This window comes from Phalacrocorax aristotelis, chromosome 2, assembly GCF_949628215.1.
Source record: "Phalacrocorax aristotelis chromosome 2, bGulAri2.1, whole genome shotgun sequence".
NCBI classification, from domain to species: Eukaryota; Metazoa; Chordata; class Aves; order Suliformes; family Phalacrocoracidae; genus Phalacrocorax; species Phalacrocorax aristotelis.
The window spans coordinates 140137889-140163466 of record NC_134277.1 but is presented as its reverse complement, the minus strand read 5'-3'; the positions used below and the strand labels follow the sequence as shown (position 1 = coordinate 140163466).

Here is a 25578-nt window from a genome sequence, read left to right as displayed (position 1 = left end):
AACTTCCCAGGCATTTCTTCTTTTACTTAAAATTCTAGTAAGTTTATTTCTCCTTTTTACCCAAAAGTTGCTTTCAGTTAAGGGATTAATCTCTGTAGTTGTTTCCCGTCTCGCACGGAAGGTGGTCCGTCAGGGATATTGGCGCGCTGTGAAGGGTAGCACAGAGGGACGCAACCCTCGGGGGGTGTGGGGGTGTGTGCGTGTGCTCCTCAGGCCTTACTGGCCCGGCCCGGCCTCACCTGGGCCCCGCAGCCTCGCCTCCGCTCAGCCTGGGGCTCTCAGTCCCGGCCGAAGCTGTCACGGGGCGGGAGGGGAGCGGCAGCTCCGGGGGAGGCTGAAGCCCTGTCCCGGGCCGACGGTGGGGAACGGGAACGCTGCGGAGAGACCGGGCCCCTGTGCGGGAGCGCCCCTCCCGCCGCGCATGCGCGTCGCACCTCAAGTAGCCAGCGACCTGCCTGCCTTTCCATTCCCTCCCTTCCTTCCCTTCCTCCTTCCCCTCCCACTCCCCCGCCGCGCGCCGAAGGCCGGGCCCGGGTCTGGCTGGGGAGGGAGGCGGCGGGGCCGGCGGCAGCGCAGAGCCAGGGGTCTTCTCTTCCCTCCCCAACCGTGCCCCGAGCTCGCCGGGGGGCGCTGGGCAAAGCCGGACCCCCGCGCTGAGGCTTCCCCCCCACCCCGGCCCCGCTGAGGTGCCCCTCGCCGCCCTCCAGGATGTGGAAGCTGGTTCCCGCCGCGGGAAGAGGTGAGGGAGCGCCAGGCCCGCCGCCGCTCGGGCGGAATAGGCCCGGGCACCGCGGGCCGCCGGCCCTGCCCCGCTCGGCCCCGCCCTAGCCTGCGCCGAGGCCCCGGGGCGCCGGCCTGTGGCGCCGGCCCGCTGTCACCTCCGGACGCCGGGTGTGCGGCTCCCGCTGGGGTCTGCAGGCGGGCTGGCGTGTCCGTGCCGCCCGGGCCAGGCTGCCTTGGTCCGGTGGTGACACAAGGCCTCGCCCTGGCCGCTCGCCCGCGGCTGAGCCTTCGTTTTCCCCTTGAGCCCCGAGCGCTGCACACCACAGCTCCTGTTGCATTTAATAGGGCTTTTTGCTTTTCTCTTTCATACGCCTGGGATGTCTTCAGGTCCTGTTGCAGCCAGTGAAGCAAGTCTCAGAATGCTGCTTTAAAATACCCGAAGCACTGAGCTTAGATGCAGCCAACCTCAGGAGTCTCTCCTTTCAGAAAAGATGTCTAAATATTATGTTGATGTCTCAAGGACCTAGTGTAGAGTTGAAGACATCTTGTTTCTTGGATGCAGGGTTTTGAATCCAGATTGCCACTGGGCCTTTCTTCATAAGCTAATTTATCCGTAGGAGCTTCGATACATTGATAACTTTGACAATACGTATCCTATAATATATGCATTTCTTCTTGACTTAAACTCTGCTGTATAATAAGCAGTCCTATCACAACTGCGTCTGCTCTTTACATCCTGATTCATTGGGAATGAATTTTGGATGTTTGGTTTATCTTCTAGTCGCAACAGTACCTAATCCTATTGAACTGAGTCGTCTCTTGCTGCTCTCGGAGCAAAAGCCAAAACACTGGTATTGTCATTGTATTCAGGATGGTAATTTCTGTGCAGTTTGTATTTGGAAAGTTATTGCACAGGGTTGATAACTAGAATTTGATCTGTAACTATTAGTTCATTTTCATCAAGGAATGCTTCTGGTTGTGTTAACCAGTAGGTAGTGCACACCTTTTGGATGCAGTCAAGCCATTCACTGAAAGGCCACCATATGGTCTAGATGACAGATACCAAAAATGAGCTAAAGCATAGGTCAGAGACTGAACTTACTAAGTATCAGTTTGGTTTACATTGCAGATCTTCCCACATTCATTAGGAGGACGTTTTCCTTTGAACTTCTTAACAAGTTACGTAAATAAATTATGTACCCTCAAAAACTATGTACCATTAAAACTTCTGATTTGGAAAAGCTATCTAACACAGTAAATTGTTTTTTTCTTCTATATGTAACAATATTCAAGAAGTAATAAAAGAGAAAAGTTAAGAAGCAAAGCATTAGTAAAAATATATTGTCTGTGAAAAAAGTGTGCTGCCACTTTTGTAACTGCTTTGTTTATCATTAAATGTATCTTATAGTGGCCAAAGCAAGGGAGAGAGGAAGAAAGAGATTTTTGTCTATAAACTAAATGCATAATTCTAGTCAGCCTAATAAATGATGCATGACAAAGTTGAGTCGCAGGTATACTACAAACTTTTGAATGTTTCCTAAGTGCTTTGAGTGTTTTGGAGTTCTTTGTAAATTGATACTTTTCTGTCTCTTGTTTCTTTTCAGGAGAGCCATATCGGCTTTTAAGTGGTACAGAATATGTTGTTGGACGCAAAAACTGCACAATTTTAATTCAGGATGACCAGTCCATCAGTCGAAGTCATGCAGTTCTGACAGTAAGTCGTCCTGAAACAACCCCTGTAAGTAGCCAGCATTTTACTGCATTATCAATACACTATGTGGATAATTCATGTGACTGTACATACTCTCATTGCGCTCTCACTGGTGTTTCATGCCTGGGGTAGAACCACTGATCACATGTCTTTTCTTAAACTTGCCGTATTTTTTATTTCTCTGGCTTGCTTGCCTCTGTTGAGAAATTCAGTGGCATAACTCTACAGGTCAAAGCTCCCATTTGAGCATTCCTTTTATGCCAGAGTGAAGTTTCACTAGGAATTTGCATTAAAATAATCATAGCAGAAAAATTATGCAGTGAAATTTCTGTACCTAGACAAATTTTAGGTCTTGGTGCGGTAAAGTACTTCAGTTGTCTTACTGCAGGCTTAGTTTGTGTTTCATTCCACATGGTTAATTCTGTATTTGCTTAGGGGACTGAAAGTAAAAATGTCCCAAGGACAACTAGTAAGCAGCAATTTAGTATCACTTATGTGGTGCAATGCTTATGGACATTTTGAAGCCAGTCAGCAGGAATATAATTTATGTAACCGGATGTAGAGTTTGAAATGAAATGCATCCAACTTATTTGCCCTTTTAATACTGCAAATAGTGTATAATTACATAGCAAAATTTCATAAAAACAGGCTGACAGTGTTCTCATTGGCTTGTGAGCTGCTTGGGAAATGTGACAGTGTCTAACCTCTTCTCAAGACACGCTGGTGTCACCATGCCCTGCAGCTTGTGGAAGACTAGCAGTGCTTGTGGAAGAAAGTGAGGGAAAGTGACTCGGGCAGCTATGCCAGGGCTGAACGGTAGGTAAAAGCATCAATAAATCTCAGAGCCTTGCTAAATCGCACTAGCAGAAGCTTTGGGCCAGTGAATGATTGCCTTGCACAGCTTTCAAAAAGACTTGAGTATAAGAAGCACAAAAATTCTGAAGCTAAAACTATGTATGTTTTCTCTCATTCCTTCACAGTGAAAACCAGAAGATGAATAGTTATGCGAAGCCAGCCTCACTGTCCAAAATCTTTATTTAGGGTGGTACCATGTGGGCTTTTCCGTATTTATCTACTGCTTTGATCCATAATGGTGGTAATCAGATTCTGATAAACTATCCAATTTGGATAAACTATAGCGGCTTATTTATGTTTATTTTCAGAGCCAGTCTCTCTCAGTCCCTATATTAACAGTAAGAGATACATCAAAGTATGGTACCTTTGTTAATGGATCAAAACTCAATGGTGCTTCAGTGTCCTTGCAGTCTGGTGACAGAATCAACTTTGGAGTCTTTGAGAGCAAGTTTAGGTAAGTGCTTTGATTATAAAATACCAAGTAGAAAACTGCAGTTTTGAGAAGAGTGTTTTTGCACATCATACAACTTGGAAAGCGGTAAAATGATGATGAGTTTTTAGGAAGCAAAGGAGGTGAGTACTATTTTACCTATGTTCCATACCTGCTTCTGCAATAGTTTTCCATGACGTATTTTTATAATATAATCTGTTTTGACACTAAGAGATTAAAATTGTTCATAGTAAAGCATTGGCATTTTGGAAGATGTTGTATCATGTACAGTTAGTGTTTTCAGGCTGTCTTAGACAAAGAACAAAATCCTAAAACATAAATGGTTCTAAAGAAGGGATGAAAGTTTAGGACAGGGAGAGACCTTGTCTGAGCCCTGTGTTAGCTGTTGGTAATGCAAGGAGAAAAGAGCTGAGATAGCTGGAGGATGCTTTGTGCAGCACTAGCAGTTGAATGCTTGTTGCTGTGATGTACGCTTGTGTTCTCCTTAGTGAACCAAACTTGCTAATTTTTCAAATTTAACACGGTAGTCAGTGCTCTGTGTTTGAATATATGAAACATTCCTTGAAGTAAAGTAGCAGGTAAGTAGAACAAATTGTAATCACCATTAAAAACAACATTAAAGCAACCAGAAGTTGGCTTAATTCCTTAAAATTTTACTTTCTTTTGTCACTGCTGCTGGTGTTATTTGATAGAAAATGTAATTCTCCTCCACTTATTACAATAAAGAATTTTTGATATTTTAGATAAGCATACCTGAAATGTGGTACAGGAATCAAGCCGTCAGACCGGATACATTGTGACTGTTGTACCAGAAAGATTATTTAAATTTCTTTCTGCTTTGTAGACTAAAGCAAATGAAATCATAGAATTTGATAGGCTGTAACTCCATATGGAAGATCTACAAATATAAGTAGGCTTATGGTCAAAGGTAACGGCAGTGTTAGGAAAAAAGGTTACTTGAATTTGCATTCTGTAACACTTATTTTTTAAATATTAATCTGTTTTTAGACCATTCTGTTGAACATACTTTTGCCTTTGGAAGCACATGCTCAATTTCTTCTGATATTCCCTGATCTTGCAGTATTCTTGAAGCACTAATTCTGTGTTGATGTCTGTGAAGGACCCAAAAGTCCTCAGGAGTATTTCAGACATCAAGTCAAAATGCTGTTAATCTTTCTGAATAAAAATCAGTGTTCACTCTCTTCAGGAAATTTACCCAGATCAAAGACTATGCTTTAAAGAGTCATGGGTCTTCCATCCCCCTCCCCAATTTCCCTGAGACACAAACAAGATAGTTAAGTCAGCTTTGTTTATCGTAATGATTGGCTGAGATAACTAATTATCTTTTTTGTTTCAGAGTAGAGTATGAACCTTTGGTTGTCTGCTCCTCATGTTTAGATGTTGCTCAGAAAACTGCTTTAAGTCAAGCCATCCAGCAGCTTGGAGGCCTTGTAGTAAATGAATGGACGAAAGAGTGTACTCACCTTGTAATGGTATCAGTAAAAGTTACTGTTAAGGTATGTTGAGCTTTTGCGTATTGATGGTGTTGCTTTGCAGTTTTCCCACAAATGCAAACTAAATTCTAGACCTGCTCAAGATTTTCCGCTGTTCCAAGTTTAGAAAGAGATGTATGTTGATGGGAGGTTGGAGGGAAAGAAAATGAAAAGAGTAAATTTTGAAGACTGTTACTGATTTTCATCAGTTGCCTTGTACATTTTCATAACTTTGGTTAAGGCATCAATTAAAAGCTAGGCTGTTTGAAGCAAAACTATCCTTTTTTTCAGTAGCAGAATTCAATATTGTTCTGTGTGACTTTTTGCACCTTAAGATATTAAAAAGCTAATGTCAGTTGAACCATATTCTAGCTGAACTTTTTCCATACAGTAAATATATATTTTCTGTATTTCAGACTATATGTGCTTTGATTTGTGGTCGGCCAATTATAAAACCAGAGTTTTTTGTTGAATTAATCAAAGCGATTCAGTCCAGGCAACAGTTGCCAAATCATGAAAGGCAAGTATCGTGTTTTCAGTGTCACAGAATTAGCAAATTATCAAATAACTGTACATTTATCTGATTATATTTGATGGAATATGTGAATTACAGTAACTTTATTTGTGGAAGAATGCTTAATATGGCACACATTTTAATATTCAGGCAATTTTCTTGCTCTCATCCCTAGAGCTCTTGGAATTGACTGTATGCTACAGACGTTATTTATAGGAACTCGTTCTGTTTTATATGTTTGAAGCAACATTTAAACTGTTTGGGGAGTTGGTACATTAAAATAAAGGAAATTATATTTTTATAAAAGAAATTATATCAAACATGTTTTATTATGTAGATATATTTTCCCAGTATGCAGTTAGTTACTGAGTTTACAGTAAACTTTGCTCAAAAGAGCCTGACCATTAATGGTTAGCCTAAGCATTGAATTCCCTGAAAAGCATGGGTTTTTAATTATCTGTTAAGAGATGAAGTGAGACTAATGTGCATTGGTCTTCACTATATGAGAATAAAATACTCATTGTTTTCATGGTTAAATTAACTTGAAAAGGGAATTCTTATTTTGGAATAAATAAATACAGTAGAACAGTCCTTTCAGTTATTTTTTCCGTGTAGAAAAGTGTAAAATTATCCTATTATTGTATGAGATAATTTCATCTGAGCCTGTATTGTTACTATTTTTACCTTCAAAAGGGAGACAGTTGTGGTTGGTTGGTTTGGGTTTTTTTTTATATGAACACGTGATTTATGCAGGTGAGAAATTTCCATCATGTAGTTTTAAAGTAAACCACATGGGTACTTGTGGTTTTATCACTTCCACTCTTTGTATGCTTTGGAAGATACTCTGAAGTTAAATACAAAATGAATGGAAATTGTAAGAACACTCAGCATTTGAAAAACAATGTGGAACGTCCAATGTCAAGTTAAGAATGAGAAAGATTTGTGAAATTACTTTAAATGCATTCAAGACATTATGATGTCAGGTGGATGCTGGACACTGGACATTTGAGTTGGGGGAAGTAAGTGGTGAAGAAGTCACTTTGCTTTTACATGTGTATGGATATACATACATACATTATGTATTAGGACATAGCAATTTAATTTATTTTCTTTAGTGGATCTGATGATAGCTGTTGGTAGAACAGTGTGAAGAATGGGGAAGAAAGGGCAACCAAACAAACCTCAGGGGTGCACATTTGGTAATGGGAGCAAAGCTGCAGAGGGTTCACAATACACTGCACTTGCTACGTGTGAAAATATATTTCACAGAATGTCACAGTACCTTGTTAGAACAATACAGGTGCCAATCTGGAGCAATTGGTAGCAAATACTCTTTAGTTTCTAGATGCTGTTTTACAGTTGCAGGGGTTTATGTGATATGTCAAATCAGTCATGTGTGAGTGGTTTGAAGTTCCCTTGGTTTACAGTTTCAGAAGAAAGGGGGAAACCTCATGAATTGTAACTTTTCCTTCTACTTATAGTTCTACATTGTTTTGTAGGGACTTTAGAAAACTAAACAAACTATTCAGAGTTCTCTCTGAAATTTGGGTGTAAAGTTTTCTGGCAGAATTATTTTTTTTTAAGTACAGGTAGTACCAGCCATCAAAAGCTAGTAATTGGTTGTTCAATCTGAAATTTGCTTGGTCTAATGTTACAGAGCTGGAAGGCTGCTCTTACTGTCTCTTACACTAACAAGCTGGCAGTGTTTGGGCTCTTGAAACCAAGATATATGTTGTCCATTCCTTTAATAGAGAAGTGGCAGTATAATTGAGCTGTTAAGTGTTCCCTAAAGTAGAATCAGATGGATATGTTTCCCTCTTCTAATGTTTTTGTTAACTTTTCAGACCCTCAAGGGAATTGAGTTCACTAAATGTGTTTGACACTAGTAGTATATCCATTATTTAGGGATAATTCACAGAGTTCTACATCAAGCTAAATGAGACAGCTGGTGTAATACACAGATCTATATTTAAAATAATTACAGTGTCTTAAATAGGTGATATTTTTAAGATGAAGCTTGTGGAAAGATACTGAAAATTTACTTTGCAACTGTTTGCATTCAATTTCCAAAAATGCTTTTAACTTCCACAAGAAATCTCTACATTGTACACTATAGCTAGAGCTGACCTGAGCTGGTATATCCACAAGACACTAAACAACTTGGATATGAAATAAGGTTGGATATGAAATAAGAAAGGCATATTGATGTGGTAATACAGGGTGACACTGTTAATTAAATCTTGATTACTACTGTAGATCTGATAAAAATCTTAGGGAAATAAAACCTTGATGTTAAAACTTGTTTTTGTTTATACTAAGACTTCATAGAATTGCAAACCTGCAGTTCACATAATGAACGTGGCTTCTTACTTGAGGCTTTTTATGATGAAATGTATTACCGCAGTCCCCTGATATGCTCTGATAACTTATGCAAGGAAGAAAAACAACTGAAGATGTCACTAACAGCTGCTGAAGTGCAGCCCTATATGAAATAACTTGTTTTACTACAGCAGTCCAGTGTAAGTAGTGCAGGGCTTTGAAAAAGTAGTAAAGTAACTGAGCTTTTAATATAAACTTCTCAAGAATCAAAATCTGTTTATTGAAAGATTCAAGACTGTAGAGGGTCTTTTCTGGATAATGGCGTTACTGTTCAAAGCTTATGGGGAGAGAGTACAAAGAGTACAAAGAGCACTTCAGGATATTAAGATGGAAAAAGACTGTTGCCTTTGAGCTTAAATCAGGATTGGATTAGAGTTTCAAATGAAAATCAAAGGCTTCTTTGAGGAGGAAATGATCAGTTGAAGGTTTATGCTGAAATTAAAAAACAGATTTGAAATGTATTTCTAGAGAGGCTATGGTCTAGTTGTGAAGTAATGGAAACTGCTGTCTCTTCCTTTTTAGTCATCCTTTGTTTTTTAAAAATAACTTTGTCCCCTGTATTTATCTTAGGTTAATAACTGTCTCTGTGGGGCTCAGTACTGGAAGTCTTCTGGCTTGGTAACTAAAAGCTGAGTTGCCCTATATTCTTAAAATCAGTAGAATTTATAATTTCTGCCTCAGTGGAACAGTCGTTTTTGTAAACAGACTTGAATGGGCTGCTGAAACTTATAAAATACTAATTTTTTAAAATCTGATTATTTTATGCTGTTTAATTTCCATTCTATACATAAAGCTTCAGGGACTGATGGTGAAGAACACAGAACAAAAATTATATAAAACTACCTGTAACTATATAGTACATTTTAACTGGTCATAATTGAAGTTACATATTCGGATGCAGCAGAAAATGTACATGCTCATTTTTGTGTTCAGCTCTAAGTCTGTGAATCTTTGCAGTGTCTGAAGAATGTTTATATGTTTACAGATGGTGAAATTTCCTATGTAATAAATGCATTTTTTTTCAGAAGCTTAAATATGTCAGTATTTCATGGAGTATGTTTCTTGCTTAGAATCTGCTAATCTTTGCATAAATGAGGAAAAAATAATTTTAAAACATACCCGTGTGTGTACGTATGTATACATCTATATATGTAAGTTATTGGGCTGTTAAACCAGATTTTGGGAGTATGTTTCAGCTCCTTTTTTTTCCTGTATAGTAGTATGAGAAGGGTGTATAACCAGCAGTCAGTAGTTCTTTGTTCAGCCAGAGTATGTACATAAACTGCTGTTTAGGTACAGATGTAGTATAGCACAGTTGAAATCAACCTATAGTTTCCCTCCTTTCTAGCATGTGCCTTCACCTTGCTCTGTCAGAACTGCTGCAGTAGTGAATACGTGGCTCAAAGATCGTGTAAATACTATCTTGAAATTATCAGTTAGATGCTTCTCTTAACCCTAAAGGCTTTTTATGGTGGGCATGCTCTCTTTAACTAGAACTGACATCACAGGCTGTGACAAAAATTAGAGCTTCAGGATAGAATTTAACTTCTGCCTAATCTGTTCCCCAGCTAAACGCCTGGTCACTTGTCTTGTATTGGACAAAACAACTGAGAATCTGCAGGGTGAATCAGTTCAGTTCTCTAGCCCACCAGCAAGAAAAGTGTACTTATTTGCTGTCATCTAGTGTGGTGGTACACAATTCCTTGATCCAGTAGAAGAGAAGGAGGGGTGGCTGTCCCCACCTGAAGAGTAGAAGAAGCAAGATGGCTAATTTTGTGTGGTTTTACTATTAGCTAGAGTAAGTGCAGGATGAGATTGCAGTCTCCTTTGTCAGTAGTGTTAGTGGAGAACGTAGGTATGTGTACAGCAGATGCTTAAAGTGGATAGGTTGAATACATTCTTAAAAGTGTTGTCCCCTTAGTTACTGAAGTAGAAAGTCTTGATCTTAGCTTAGATGTTGAGAAATTAGAGGGTCTGTTTCTTTTTAACAGTCTCTTGAAAAAATATTTATATAAATAGTTTTAAGGGAGCAATACATATTTTAGCTTCAGAGTTTTACTCTAAAACAGAAAGGACTATGAGTCAGTACTGGTAGGTAAATCTGAGTTTTGTAACTTTACTTTTCTGTTCTTGCAGCTTTTATCCTCCAGTGGATGAGCCTTCCATTGGCACTGAAAAACTGGATTTGTCTGAGCATCATGAAAGGAAAAAAATATTCAGTGGAAAAACTTTTGTGTTCCTAACTGCCAAGCAGGTAATTAGGCTTTACGTTGCAAAAATGTTGCAGGGCTAGCTAAGCACAGATGCTGTCCTCTTTGAATTCACACTCATTCTGGGTTCATCAGGAAAGAAGGATTTCTGTGTATTTATCTTCTTACAACATGATGGCCTTAAGCAAGATGAAATACAGGGGGAGAAACAGAGCACATCACATCTGCATTAGTGCATCAGTGATAAGCATTATGCTGATACTCCTAAACTGACTGTATTTTAAGATTTTTTTCTTTATTTGCATTCTTTTTAGCACAAGAAACTGGGTCCAGCAGTTATTCTTGGAGGAGGGGAAGCACAATTGATGACGGAGGGAAGAAAAGAAACATCCTTACTGGTTTCTCCTGAAGTTTGTGTTGTTGATGTAGGGTTGACAAACTCTCAGATCCCAGGCTCTGACTCCATGAGAAACTGGACCAATTCCATTCTGACTGTCTTGCAAAGGTGCAGCATTGTTCTCTTGTCTCTAGTCATGGTGTTTGCATACATATTTAAACAGTAGGATGCTTATAAAAAGGGTATTTTCTTCATTGCTGTAACTATTAAGCACAGTAACTAAAATTCCTTGAAGCAGGAATGAAAGGACTTGGCAGTTCTGTGAGGATTTGGTGTTTTTTTCTTTTTTTTTTCCTTCAGCTCCAACTTTCCAAAAATTAATTGTAATGAAGCTGCTTTGAAATTACAGACATCAAGTGTTTTTCCTTCTATTTAAAATGAGTTAAAAATTAATATATTCTAAGAATGAGAAGTAGATAATCTGTGACTTCAATAAATATTTGTATTTATTTAGTGGAAAACAGATGAGATGGCACCTTGAGGCCATGTGGTTCATTGCTGTCTAATTATTTGCATACAATGTTTCTGAAGAGCCGCTTCTGTTTAATAACAAACAGGTTTTGTTTTGATGGTGTGGTTTTCTGTTTGAGAGGGCAGAATTAATAATGCAATACACATATTTCACTTTTGAACATGATGACATATTTCACATAATGAACATTATCTTAATTAAAAACAATTTCACATTCTGAAAAAGTGCCCATTTTTATAGTTAGGATTTTCATGATGCTATTTTATTAAAACAATGAGAGAAAAAAAAATCCCAACCTTTAACTTAAATCTAGTTCCTCTGAATTTTCCTGCTAAGTAGAGAAAACTGTACTTGAGCTCTTCTCATGACTGTAATACAGAAGAGGGGTGTGTGTACGTGCCTAACTCATAAGAAGTGCTCAAATCTTTCAAGTCACTTTTACGTTCTCACACATGTTTGAATCAGAGGTGGACCACAGTTGGTTAAATGCCAAGAAATCAGGTAGGGAGAGATGTATTGGCCACCTTACTGGGACTTGACAGTGGCTACAGCAGCAGGAAACAGGGAAGTTCATACGTATGGCACATGGGCATAATGAGGGATAATTATGGTGACTTACTGTGCTGTGAAAAATTGTAGTAGAAACTGATTTTTGAAAGGAGGAATGGAACATTTTGTACTTAGTTGTATCTGTGCCCATTCGCCTGTCATCTTTGAATCTGTATTGAGAAACATTTTTGGTTTTTTTGTCTTTATTTGTATATTAACAGCAAGGATCTCAGAACTATTCCTGAGGCAGAAATTGGATTGGCAGTTATCTTCATGTCTACGGAAAAATACTGCAACCCTCAAAAGCAGCCTGGTAGCAAAGGTAATTGGAAGAAGGGTAGTAATAAGTTAATAGCATTAAAGAGGCAGTATTTCTTTTTGTACAGGGGCATCAATGGCTAATGTTCTTTTGTTTTGTTTTGTTTTGCGAGACCACTAGAATAGAATGACGCTGTTTGAAAAATGTATACAAGTCTGAAGAGGTAATTGTTTTCTAATGGTCTTGCAGTAAACTGCAATGAAAATAATATGACTCTTAGATGTAAATAAAAAAGTAGAAGATCTAAAATTAGCATAAAAAGCAGACACACAGTACCTTCATCTTTAAAGGAAAGGTACTTTAAAACAATATTCTGAAGTTCACATTTTTAGTGGCCAGTGGAGTTAATATTATGTGGTAGTCTGAATTCCATACTATTCTATCTTTTGTGAAAAGACTGGGGTAATAAGGAGGTAAAAGGTGAATGTTAGAAATCAAGAGAATAAGAATTGAATGAATTTGTAAAGACTTGCCTTTTTTTTTTTTGCACAAAAAAAATTTGCTTTGGGGAAAGTCAGCTGCCCCCTGCTCAGTTCAAAATCAAACATAATCATGATATAACAAGTGAAAACAATGAGGCGTGACTGCCACGTTTACTAAAGTAATAGTTTGGGGGTGGACATTCCGAGTCTCGACTTGAAACTTAGCTTGTATTTGCTAATATAGTAGTAATAAAAATCTTTGAGAGACAGAAGGAGTTTTTGTTTGTCTAATTTTCTTTTCCTGCTTCCAAAATTGTTAGTTTCTATTTTGTTTCTAGAAATTTGTCAGTTATGTGCATAATTTTAGGTTGTGTTTTGTTCTACAAAGTGTTGCATTGGGTTAGCAAATCCTACATTTTTTTAAAAAATCAGACAAATACCCCATAAGTTTGTCTTTACATATAGGAATGTTACTTATTTAACAATTTATTTTGAAGAGAGAAAGATGTACATGCAGTACTTTGCAGAGCTCTGAAAAATATTTTGCTTGACTGGTATTCTTGTATGAATAACTTGTATGTGGTCTGTTGTCTATTCAGTTTAGAAAAACTGTAGAAAATAAATTGATTCTCAGGCAAAATTTAAAGATACTGACCCTGCAGACATCTAGATAAATCAGAAATGCTGATTCTTGTTTCCAGTCTGAATGATTCAATGGGATAAAAATTAAATTGTCCAATTGAATTGCTTAAAAGGACTGTATATCAGGCTTTTAAAGGTAGCTGTGTTTACAGTTTGCTTGCTAGGAGGGAAAAAAATGCTATTGTTTGCAAGTTACAAAAAACTTCCACATATGTGTTGCAAATCAAAGGGATTGTAAACAAGACTTCTTTCTCTGATCTGGTTTTGGAAAATGAATACCGAGATACATAACATGTAGTTGCTCGAGGAGGAGACCTAGATGTCCCTATAGGTTACTCCTCTATAGGTTGCACTGGTAGGAAAAAATTATGTATGAAGAAGGGCTTATCTGAAAGGATAATACTGTCATATTATCAATCTGAATGAGATGCAGAAAGAATGTAAAGGGCTGAGAAATGAGTAGTAACTAAAAAAAAAAGTATCTAGAAGCACGATGCGACGCATGTTAAAAGTAGAAAATGTTAGTATCCTTTGACTTGGAGAAGACATAAGTATATGAAGACAAGGACAAGCAAAAGGGCAGACAATATAAAAGGTGTTGTATATGCTCTTCTTTCTGTTTGACAGAGAAATTATGTGAGTAACTACATAGGGAGCAGCAAACAATGGTTTAAGGCAATCCCCTGACTATGGGCATTATGAGAAATTGGCTGTAGAAGACATTTACTCTAAGGTTTTTTGATAACAAATATTGGCTCTGTATTAATAGAACTAATCCCAAATATAATAATCACATGTTAGAGATGATCATAAAGCAGTAAATGTAAGGAATTTTGTGCTCTGAGAGCTTTGCATAAAATATTTATTGCATGATATGTTAATGGAATATTTGACTAAAAACGAATCCCAGAATATGGTCTTTTAGACCTGTTTGTTTCAGTTTTTTGTTCTGTTTTGGTTTGTTTTTTTTAATTAATAGATCTGCTTAATTTTTATTAAAATTGCATAAGGCCATTCTACAAAAATCTCACCTGATCAGTTACCAATGTGTCATAATACATACAAAGAAATACAGATTTGATATTAACCTATTAATTCTTTTCGTGTGTTGATCTTGCAGCTGTAACTAAAAGTACTTCTGCATCAGCCATTGCAGGGCGAGCCATTTCTCAGAGTTTGTCTGTGGATGAAACCATAATGCTAACTGCTGCAGATAACAGCACAGAATATGTAGCTGATACAGAAATAGAAGAGCAGACATGGTAAAGTAATCATGGAAATAGTTTCTAAGCTAATGCTTGCAAATAAAGCAATATATTGTGGCAGAGGAACTGTGTCATTGCCATGGACAAAGATATAGAGTGTTTGAAATGGCAGTTACTAAATTGCTGTCACTTGTCTGCAGTGACATAATTTCTTCTTTTGTGTGGCAGATAACAGAAAACATCACATAAAGCTTATGACTCTTTCAGATGCAAATGTAGATACTGCTTATCGTCTTTGACTGTCTTAACTATTAAAATTTTTCAAGCTGTTTCACAGTTACAAAAATATATTTTTGTAGCAGATTTTACAGTTTGTTTTTAGCACACCTACGTTGTTTCTAAGTATGTTCAACGTACAAGTACAGCTTTTTAAAAAAGTGGTCTTCTACAGTGTATCTCTGGTAACTTCTTGTGTGTTCACGTATTATTTTTTCTCTCTAATATAGTATGGAGATAGAGAATACTCCCCAGATGGACAGAAGCAAGGAAATGGCTTTCCAGGATATAACCACTGTAAAGAAAAACCCTAGCACAAGTGGCAACGTAAATGCAGGAACAACGACACCTAGAATGAACAGAACGTCTGGGTTTAGTCAAAAGAGCTGTCCTGTCTCGCCATCTAAAACTTCACAAGCTGGTAGACCTAGTGAGTCTGCTTCACGTCACCAGTCTAACTCAATTACAAATTACTTCCAGGCAGCTAGAAAAAGGTATGTTGAAATGTTCTTGACATTACTTCCCTTATCGTTATGTTGGTGCTGTTTCTGGAAAATAATTTTAACTCAAGGGATGTATGTTTAATTCAAAACATAATTCAAAAGGTAATTTGTAGATCAGCTTCCTAGAATGGCAAGCTTTTCCTCAAGGGCTCTTAACGTTCAGATTTCACAATGCAGTCACTAAAACCCGAGGAAGCTGTTAATGTTGCAGATGCAGCTAATCATATTAAAATATGCTTTTGTGTTTTCTTTCTTTTGCGATTACTTTCTGGCTAAGGGAAAGAGCTGAAGGAGAAGAAACATCTGTACCCAAACTAGCAAAACTGGAGGAAAGGTCATTGCCTGTTTCCAAGTGCGCTGAACCCACAGCTCCATTAGTGTGGAACAGTGAAGCAGAACAGCATCAAAAGGAAAATAACATCCTGGACCCAAACCCAAATCTTGCATTAAAAGACACAGGTACAAAGGTTATGAGGGAAAGTGGCAAACTAGCAAGTGATAAAACAGACATTGAAATTACTTCTAGTGAAAAGCATGCACCAAAGAAGAGAAAGGAGTTAGATGATTTATCTGAAAATACAGAGACTCTGGAAGTTGTGTTTGGAAGCAGAGACCTATACTGGGAAGATCAAATGGCGGATCATGACCAGGAAGCTCAAGGAAATATTAAAAAAAAAAGATGTTTGGAAGCCAAAGGTGGGATTCAAGACGTAAATGTAAAGCAGAGAGAGGAGAAGAAAATATTGGTAAGTTACATTCTTCTAGTGTGCCTAATCTTGAAATTTACAACTCTGTTAGAAGGATGCAGATAGCCTCTTTAAGGGTGAGGCTGCCTGCATACAGAAAGTGGCTTTGTAAAGTTTGTTTGCTTAAACCTCTCAAATCGCTCTAAACTAAAAATTGAAATGATGTTATCTATTCTGTGTGGACTTTGCAGCGTTACACCTATCTAAATGTTTTTTCATTCTTCAGACCATTGTTTCTTTGGTAATTCAAAGCTGCGTGTGTTCTGAAAGTTTTCCTCTCTTTTTGCTTGAAGTACTGTAGGTCGAACAGCAGAATAGATCTCTGGTCCAAGAAAAACTTCTCATATGTTGTTGTCTTAATTAGAATGGTGATATTTATACTAAAACAATACTAAATTATATTTATGTAATGAATTTTCTGAAGAAACCTTTAGTTGACCTCTTCCCTTGAATACCACAGCCGTGTCCCATGTCTTTCAAGTCAGAATCTCTAGATGTCACATGGAAGATTATTAAAATTCCTGTATGAGGCAATTGAAATCATTAATGCCCTCTTAGAAAAACAAACAAAAACCCCACAGCTTTGATTAGTTTTCTTGATTATTCCTCTGGTTTTGCTTTTGAGAATAAGGCTGTTTTCTAAGAGAAAACAATTGATTTTGAGTTATCAGAAGCCACTTCATTAAAAAAAAAAAATTAGGTTTGTAGAAGAAAACAATGTTGAGAGTTCTAGCAAAGTGACTATTAACAAAGCAGAGGGGAATAAGAGAGAAGGAACGGATTTAATTTTCATTTATTTAAAAAAAAAAAATATATAAAAGCTTACTGTCCGGTCAATTCTTATACAGCATAGGCAGTGTTTAAATGCTGTAATAACGAAGTGTGAATGTATGATTGAGTAACTGGAATTTGCAAGATTCCTTGGATCACATGAGAATTAGTAATAGTCTGTGCATCCTTAGCTCAGACTAGCTTCAACCTGTTCAGATTCTTTTCCTGGTACTTTACAGGAGCTTGCTTCTGGCAAAGTGTGACTTTTGAACTTTGTTATAATGCTAACTTTTTGTATTAGTTTCAGGCAAGTTTTAAAAGATGAGTAAGCCTTGTAATTGTAGGCCCTTTATACTATCAGAGAGGAGGTACTTTCTATCCAGTCTAACCATACTGAGAGACTAAAGTGGCTGCTTGGAATAGTCTTTCGAATTTTATTGTGGTCTGGGAAGTTTTGCTAGCTTAACTTCTTGCCAGGTTCATAAAGGAAAACAAATTCTTACATAAAACTAAAACGTTATTTTATCAGATAAGCACTTAAAGATTTTTACTGACAAGAGGTCTTCTAACAGTTTAATGAATAATAACATATTTTATTCACATAAATTATTTTTCCAGTGAATAGGAAGGAGATTTCATTATAAAGCTCCACAAGCATATTTATGTTACCTATTTTCTTTAAGTATAGATGCACCTTGTGTATCTGCCGAGACAGAGAATGTGAGTAATTGACTCAAAACCTACAGGGTGCATAAAGCCGATCTGATTTTTTTTTTCAACCACTGAAAATAATTTATGAAAGGGAAATCTGGTTTTAAACCACAGGAAGAAAGCAACCTGCAGAATACTTTCCTATTCTAGTAATGAAATATCCATTCTGCACACGTGTACATTCAACATATGAAAATGAAAATGCTACTTATATTTATATTTAAAAGCTTTTACAGTGTTTTCCAGAATCTGGCAGGACTTTAAAGATGATACACATGGTCAACACTTATTACTGTTTTATAAGAAAAAAAAAAACTGTGAGAAAATAATGGTGATTTTTTAAAAAGAAAGCAATCGTTACAGTGTACTAAAATAAGACAAATTTTAAAGTACAGTGCAGTTTCTTTTCTGTCTAAATATTTATATTGTTTTGAAAATGCTTATTCCACTACAAAGAGCAGAAAAAGAATTTCTATAATTAAATTTGCATTTAATTTCAGTGTTATATTTTAAATAATTTTTAATCTAATAGAAAGAAGAGGAACTTGGATCAGTTCTAACTTCAGAAATGGAAAGTGAGATCAAGCAAGGCTTACCAGTCTTGATAAGAAACCAGTTAATTGTAAGTTTGAACAGCAAACTTTGAAAAAGGATCCACAAATACTGTGTTCTTAAAAGCAAAATTTTGATGCATTTTCTTAATGCTTCTCAAAGTAAAGAAGGTTCTGAAGATTGTACTCCTTAAAATAATCATGTGTAAATTTAAATAGTACAGTCCAGCTTACTAACTGTGAAAAGACAGAGAGCACTGTACTCCATCTGCATGCTTTTGTAGTGGCTTTTGGATGGCTACTTAAAATACTTAATACAATTACATTAGGTTTCTGTAGCTTAACCTTTCAATGTGGTTAATACTTGTACTGATATTTTTGTTAGGTTACTGCATAAAAACCTGCCAAGAACGTAATCTTGTCTGCTCTAAGGACAGCACAACTAGAACAGCAGAGATGGACCATTGAGAAAATAGACTTAACATACACTGATTAACAGTAAATAGTGTGCTAACTTTGTTATAGGTGAGGTGAGTGAAGAAAAGAGGGGAGAATTACTGGGAAGGGCAGTGAGGCAGAGGTAAAGGAGAGGAGGCTAAATGAGACCGAAACATAAAGATTCTGAAGAGATAAAGGAGAGTGTATCCAGTCAACAAGGGGCAGGATAAAACCTTTTCACATAAATACAGAAAACGGTCCAAGAAGAAGGAATGCTGTGCAGGTGTACCAAAGCACAGGGTCAGCTCAGATTGATGGACTTTTAGTTTATACTTTGCTGTAAAACAGCTGTACTGCATCTAGGCTGGAGCTGTCCATGACGATAGTTGAACGTTACTTGTGAACTGTCCTGCACCCAGACTTCCTTTTTTAATCCACATAGGTCTAGCACCAAGCATCAAATCGTGCATACAAACTTGCTGACGTATGAGTATTCTCATGTACAAGAGAGAGTTGCTTCATGGATCAGATCCAACTTGCAGCCCTAAAGTTGGCCCAAGTGGTAAATCTGTAGGCTAGAATTGAGGTGAAGACCTTCAACTTTGTCTTCCTTAGAGTTAGCTGGAGTTTCCATTAGAGTAAGCATACTTGATAAATCAGTTCAGGTAAGAAGCAAGGTGGAGGGGAGGAGAGAAGTAATTCTTAGGTATTAGCTAAATTGAAAAAAAGTATTTTTTTATACTTGAAGTTTCATCTTGAAGTAAAATCCTAGTGAAATGCGCTACACTGGTTTCATTATTATTACTGCAGTTCTTAATGATCCTATCTTTTCAACAGATGTAAATATGATAGAAATAAATTTACTGAGGTCCCAGCTCTATTGGTAGCATATAAGGAGGCCGAGAGGTACATCCATCTTCTTGTCTTCTAGCACTGCTGCTGCTTCCACTTGTCCTTTTGTAATCCTAACTTTTGCCTCAGCTGTGCTCATGATAATTTCTTTCTCTAACGTTTATACTGTTAGATATGCTATATGTCTGTTTATACACATGAAGTGCTCCTTCCTTTTTCATCCCACGTAAGGCCCACAATGAACTTGAAGACGACTCCAGCAATCTTCCTAGCAGACTTCTGTTGACTGAGTTTAGATCATTGGTTGTCAGCCATCCAAGCCAGAACAGTCAGATTACTGGAAGTACCAGCTATGGGGGAAAGAAAAATTTCAAGATGTTCAAAAAGGTTAGTATGTATGTGAAATGGTCACAAGATGGCACTGTCTAAAAATACTAAAAAGTATTGCATTAACACTATAATGTTATGACAGTGTGGTTTTTTTTTAATTGATAGTAATTACAGAAAGAAACAATTTAAATACCATATTATACTGCTAACAAGTATTTTCCTAGTTGGCTAAAGAAGTACCAGGCTGACAAAGGATTACCTGATGCTAGATCATGCTAGATTAGATACCTGTATTTTCTTTTCCAAGCTGTTACTTGGAATAAGTCATTAAGTGATAACTTCCGGTTGTACCTCCAAAAGCTAACAATTTGCCTTCTCCAAAGACCTACATATAAAGCATATGCTGATTCAGAATCTTGATTTTATCTAATAAATCTTGGGTTTCTAATAAAACTAAACCTAGTATCTTAAAGAAGATGATTGCTTGCTTGGGTCCTGAAGATAATTTCAAGAAGATTCTTAGTGTTCAGTGTAAAAAAACCACTTCAGCTCATACTAAAAATAATTAACAGTTTACTGAAATGCATTTTTTTTATGTAGAGAATGTGAATCACATAATGCAACTTCCAGATTTCTGGGAGCCTGCTCTCATTTTTAGATAGCATTTTAAATTTCTGATAGTATTTTCTTTTCTGCTGTTTTGTAATAGATTCTTATGCATTCTGATGATAAAATAGAATCTATCAGTAAAAGTCAGTTTATGATGTTTTCAGATGCTATTTAATGTATTGTCAGATCTATTTACCATATGTAACTTGTCAGCTTTTTTTTGTTTCCTTTCGTAAAAAGGAGTTGTTAGCGTTCTGTAAATGCTTTTTTCACTTCAATCTCTTTTAAATATGATCTCTGATAAACGTTATTCAAAGAAAGGCTGACTGACTTTCCTCTGTGATATCTGAATAGACTTTCTGAATTTGTTAAAACAGACCTTTTACTTGCAGTGTGCTTGCCTTGTATTGTAATTGTAAGAATTTATTGTCTGACAGGTAGCTTATCCAGGGGCAGGACAACTTCCATACATTATTGGAGGATCAGATTTGATTGCTCACCATGCTAAAAAGAATTCAGAGCTAGAAGACTGGTTAAGGCAAGAAATTGAGGTAAGGAATTCTTCCTCAAAGATGAGCAAACAAAAACCTGACTCATGTAAGTGGTCATACCAACCTATGGCCATTTCTGAAATACTGCCAAATTTTATTTTTTAAATAAAACCTCAGCCAATTAGCTCTCCACACATGCTCATAGCTTTCCTTATGTGTATGTTACTACTTGAATTCAGCGGTCAGTGGTAAAGCTCTTTTTTTTTTTTTGCTGATTATATTTTAATTCATTTTACATGCAACATTCATATAATTGGAAAAATTGATTTAAACAAAATCAATAATCTAAAAGAGAATCATCTTTTTTTAATAAGCAAAAGAAGCATTATGGACACTTGTGACTTCTAACTTTGCGACAGAACTAGGAAGAACTTCTATGTGCTAATCTGTGTTCAAATTGCTGTGTAGTATGATTGATAGTCTACGTTGAACAGAACAGAAAATACTTGAGTAGAATTCGGTTGCAGTAGATTGAACAGATACAGTAAGAATAAATGCAATATTTTTCTCTGTTATAAAAACCTTCTCCTTTGTATGTAAAAGTTCTAAAAAATACTATATTTTTATCATAGTCATTCTCTAGCACTTTCATTTTCCAGTAGGTTCTTTAAAAGTACTTGCTGGTGAGCTGTATTCTGTTTCCACAGCCTGACTGAGATCCTGTTACATCAGTGCTTTTTGGGGGGGGTTTTGTTGGTCCCTGGGTATAGATAATGCAAATTAACATTCCTGTTACACACCAATAATCAGGTAAAAATGTCCCTATTTATATAATAACGCTTAAAAATCAAAAAATGTATTTCCCTCCAAAACTTATATCTTGCACGAACTAATCCATTCCATTAGTTGGTAGCAGTAGCCAAACTTGAGTAGTACAAGTATCTAAAACTTATTTCTTCAGGAAAAACTGTTAACACCAGGGATATATCGTTCTTCAGTATTTTTCATTAGCTTCACCCTTAACGTCAAGTATTGAATAAACTTATTTTCTCAGGAACAGAACCGACATGCAAGAGAAGAATCACTTTCTGAAGATCTCTTTAGGTAATAATTTTATGTTTGTACTTAAAAAAATACGTATAATCTGCATCACATCTTTTTTTGGACAAATTCCAATTTTGTAAAAGACTGACTATTCTTTTGAAAATTCCACGTATTCCTATGTATGGGATATACCCCAAATGACTCATCAACTTCTCTCAAAATTTTCATGCCTTAAACTTTGCATTTAATTCAGACTTGCTACATTTTTTTTAATAAGAACATTCTCAAACAATAAATGCTGCTATTTCCTATCTCATGTGCACAAGCTTGACTGTTCACAAGGCTGGAAGAGATTCCGGGGTCAGGCTTTCTGCCATCAGTGGTTGCTAGAGCCTAATGAAGTGTTTTGATCTTACAATTAAAGTAAATCACCTGAACTTCCAAGAAAAAGTGATGGCATCTGCCGCTTTTTCATTCTGGCCACAGCACTTGTCTGTCCCTGTGCTAAGTCGCTTGAGGGAGCTAAAGCAACAGCTTTTCTGTGGAAAAGTGATTGGCAGGACTGCTTGCTTTTTTTCCTTTTATCTTTGAAGTTGTTATTCCCAGAATTTGAAACAAATACTTTAAAAAAACCCCAAACCCTAAGTAAATCCATTGGTGTGGCCCCTCTTATCTTTGAGACATTAAGGTGCTTTTAAACCCATTCACAGTGAAAGATCTCCTACCTTTTTTCACTTGTTAGAATCTCCCTGAATGCGTTACCATCTTCCCAGGTTTCAGACTGAGGAAAGGAGGCATTTTTACACTCATCATTCTGTGCTCATGACAGTGTAGTAGAGTCATTAATTCTGTCTCAATCAGTGCTTATGTCATAGGAGTTTGAGGGACTTCTTTGGTAGGTCCAGGTTCACCTTGGCTGTTTGCCATTGCTTTTTGCCATAACTCACTACATTGGCATCTAAAATACAGTCTGTTTCAGCAGGTTTTCTTCAATAACCCTCACTTCAGTTGTCTGCCACTTCCCTTAATCTCGCTATTGAAAGAGTGAATCATCCTATTCAGTTGATTTCCTGTCCATTGACTTTCAACTGTAATCCTAATTTAATGATTTATAGCCACTTTAATATTAAAAAAGGTTCTAAGGCAAATTTGTCATTTTATCCAGCTTTTACATCTGCAATTACAACCTTTAAATATATGTCCATTATGAAGACATCTATAAAAACATGGTGCAGCTTGATTGCTGTGCTGGAATATTAACTGGTCCAAAGTATCTTGGTTAATTTTGGCCTTTCAGAACAGATCAGTGGAAACTTCGATAATTCGCATGCATTCATGCTTGGAAAAGTTTTTACCTCAGCTCCAGTTCATTTAGGAGAGTTGTACTTACAGAAGTTTCCACAGTCAAAAATATTAAAACATGCAATTTAATGTTTAGCAGTTTGTAACCTACTTCCAATTTTGTCCTTAATCCTGAGTAAAAATGCTTGGCATAATGCTAACGTTAACGGCTGCAGTTTCCCATGAAAATTGCATTTGGAAATGCCATGAGCCAAAGCCATGCAGTACTCCAAGGTAAAGATGAGCTAGAAAGAAAAGCTGTACCCTCAACTGCTGCTGAGTTACATATTGAGATAGCGGAGGAAGGGAAGGCATATCATGCTATCTGCAAAGACTACAGATAAATGTATTATGTTCAGTAATAGCCCTTTGTATCCTTCACTCCATGTTCCCAGCAAGGTCTTTTGTTTCTTTGTGCATTCACTCACAGCAGTGGAATCCCTGTAGTCCTTTTTCCATTTCAGGCCACAGGCACTGTACCGTTCCCTTTCCCTGATAATGTTGTTTGATTTCTTTCTGTCTGGAAAACATCACCCAGGCTTTATTTAACATGGAAAATGGCTGGAGGTGAGTTCAGGGTGATTACATAAAAAGATGTTCATGATTGTTAGTGTTAGCATCTCTACAGTCACAGGCAGAGCTGAAGCTGTTGGTGTCCTGATAGCAGGTTTCTATCATGAATCATCCCCTTCTCCTATCTGCTTATCTTTCCCCTCTCAACCCCCACCCCCCACCCCAAATAGGATTTGGTGTCCAGAACATATTTAAATGTTTTAACTGATGTGTTACAATGCTATAGCAATCAATTCAAATAAATGCTTTGAGATTTAATATAAGCATCTCATTTGGTTTAGCAAAGATTTCACTATTTTCTTAGTTTTTATGTGAAGAAAAAAGCAACCACTGTTTGACTTCTCACCTGCCGTGTGTTTGACTAACACTCAAAATTGTGCATTTAGGTAGAAAAATGTGTATGGTGAAGAAGGATGTTTTTGTCCAAATCACGATCAAAGAAACATGATACCACATATCAACACATGTAAGAGCCATTCAGAAAATCCTACTGCATTAACAGCTTGCGCTGTTAGCTAACAGTTAATAGAACGCTTCTTTCAAAGGGTACACGTTTCATTTTTGCCAGCAGTCTGAGCTGTATAGCAACAGCAGTGACTTCTAATACCTTCTAGTTATGTGGTGATGTAATTTGGCTCACAAGTAGTCACATTTTCCTGCCTAAGCAAAAAAAGTCTTGATGAATGAGAACAGAATTAGTGGAAGTAAAACTGCCTGATCATTCAGTTGTGTCCATCAGTTATTCACGCATGAATACAAAACACATCAGGGTTTCAAAGAAGTGACATGGGATTTTGGGAGATGAAGCACAAATGGAGACAAAGGGAAGGCCAAGGGATGGTAGTGTCAAGCGGAGGCAAGCTATAAGCATAGTGCAGTACATCAGGTAACTATTTAGTATATCTGGAAAGTAGATATAAATTACTAAAAATCAATCAGAAGCTATGTAAAGGGGAAGGTAAGGAAGGGAACTGCTTTATGTGGGAGTAGGAAGCAGCAGAAGGGTTTTGTCTGAATGAGTTGTGGCCAGATGTTGTACATTGTGAATATACAGGACCCCTTTCCCTTCCTCCCTTTATTTTGTTTTAGTGAGGAACTTACCGATGGGACATTACAAGCTTGGAGAAGTTTGTTCATGCATCAGATTTAAAGATTTTTGGTAGCTAGGAAGTCAGTGAAAATTTTAGGAAAGATTGCGCCTAGTTCATGCACAGGTTCTAGCTTCAGTCAAATTTTAGCAACTGTAGTTACAGAAGTGCAGCCAGGGAAGGGACTGAACACTGACCAATCCTTCATCATGAATATATAATAAAGCTATCAACATCACATTGTTAGCTTTGAATATCATTAAGTTTTACTAATTTGTGACAAATTTTCTTTTTTGTTGCAGATACAATCCTAACGTGAAAAGGAGAAGATAAATTGTGACCTGAATTTACAGTGATTATCTAGCAAAATCTGCTTTCTGTTCCTTAGGTTTGCTGGTTGCAGTGTGTAATATATACCTATGTATGACTGTTTGAGCCATCTATTATTGTAAGACTTGTTTTTAAGTCTTGCTCATATTAAAGAAAAGTTTCTTCTACTACTTGGTGCTTACGGATTGCACGTTTCCAAGACCTTAATGTTATTTGCTTCAGAGGTAATGCTCAGCAAAATACCATAGATGCTTAGGATTTCATTTTAGGCTGTTTATTTCTAATGTTTGCCTGTCAGCTCTATTTGGGGTGGGTGGGGGAGGAAGCTAGCATCAGGCTTTTTTCTTTTCAGAAAAGCTTTGTTAATTAGATTTTTGTATATTGTCAGTTTAATCTTGAGGTGGAGGTTTTTGAAGACTTCATAAATAAGTTAGACCAAACTTTAAATTTGTATCTGAGTAAACAAAAAGTATTTAATATTGATAAGGTCAAGGTTTTTCCTATTTTTGAAGTTGGTGACATCAACTTAATTGTAGCCAGCCATCAATTTTGAGTGATGTCAGATTTGAAACAAATGTTTGA

The 25578-nt window shown here is 37.0% G+C and overlaps 1 protein-coding gene across 2 annotated transcripts; it reads left to right on the top strand.

Moving 5' to 3' along the window:
• The first annotated feature begins 421 nt into the window (after window positions 1-421).
• On the top strand, window positions 422-25166 carry NBN (nibrin). 2 transcript variants are annotated; one of them, XM_075085360.1, is made up of 16 exons: window positions 422-739; window positions 2328-2461; window positions 3598-3743; window positions 5098-5257; window positions 5650-5753; window positions 10263-10380; window positions 10651-10841; window positions 11976-12076; window positions 14258-14399; window positions 14849-15112; window positions 15399-15867; window positions 17882-17971; window positions 19422-19577; window positions 20567-20680; window positions 21675-21724; window positions 24969-25166. In XM_075085360.1, exons 1-16 carry the CDS (start codon window positions 709-711, stop codon window positions 24997-24999), a joined length of 2301 nt encoding a protein of 766 aa, XP_074941461.1. In that variant the 5' UTR covers window positions 422-708; the 3' UTR covers window positions 25000-25166. The 2 variants fall into 2 exon arrangements, with proteins under 2 accessions (XP_074941461.1, XP_074941462.1); XM_075085361.1 differs by lacking the exon at window positions 17882-17971.
• Window positions 25167-25578: the final 412 nt, after the last annotated feature.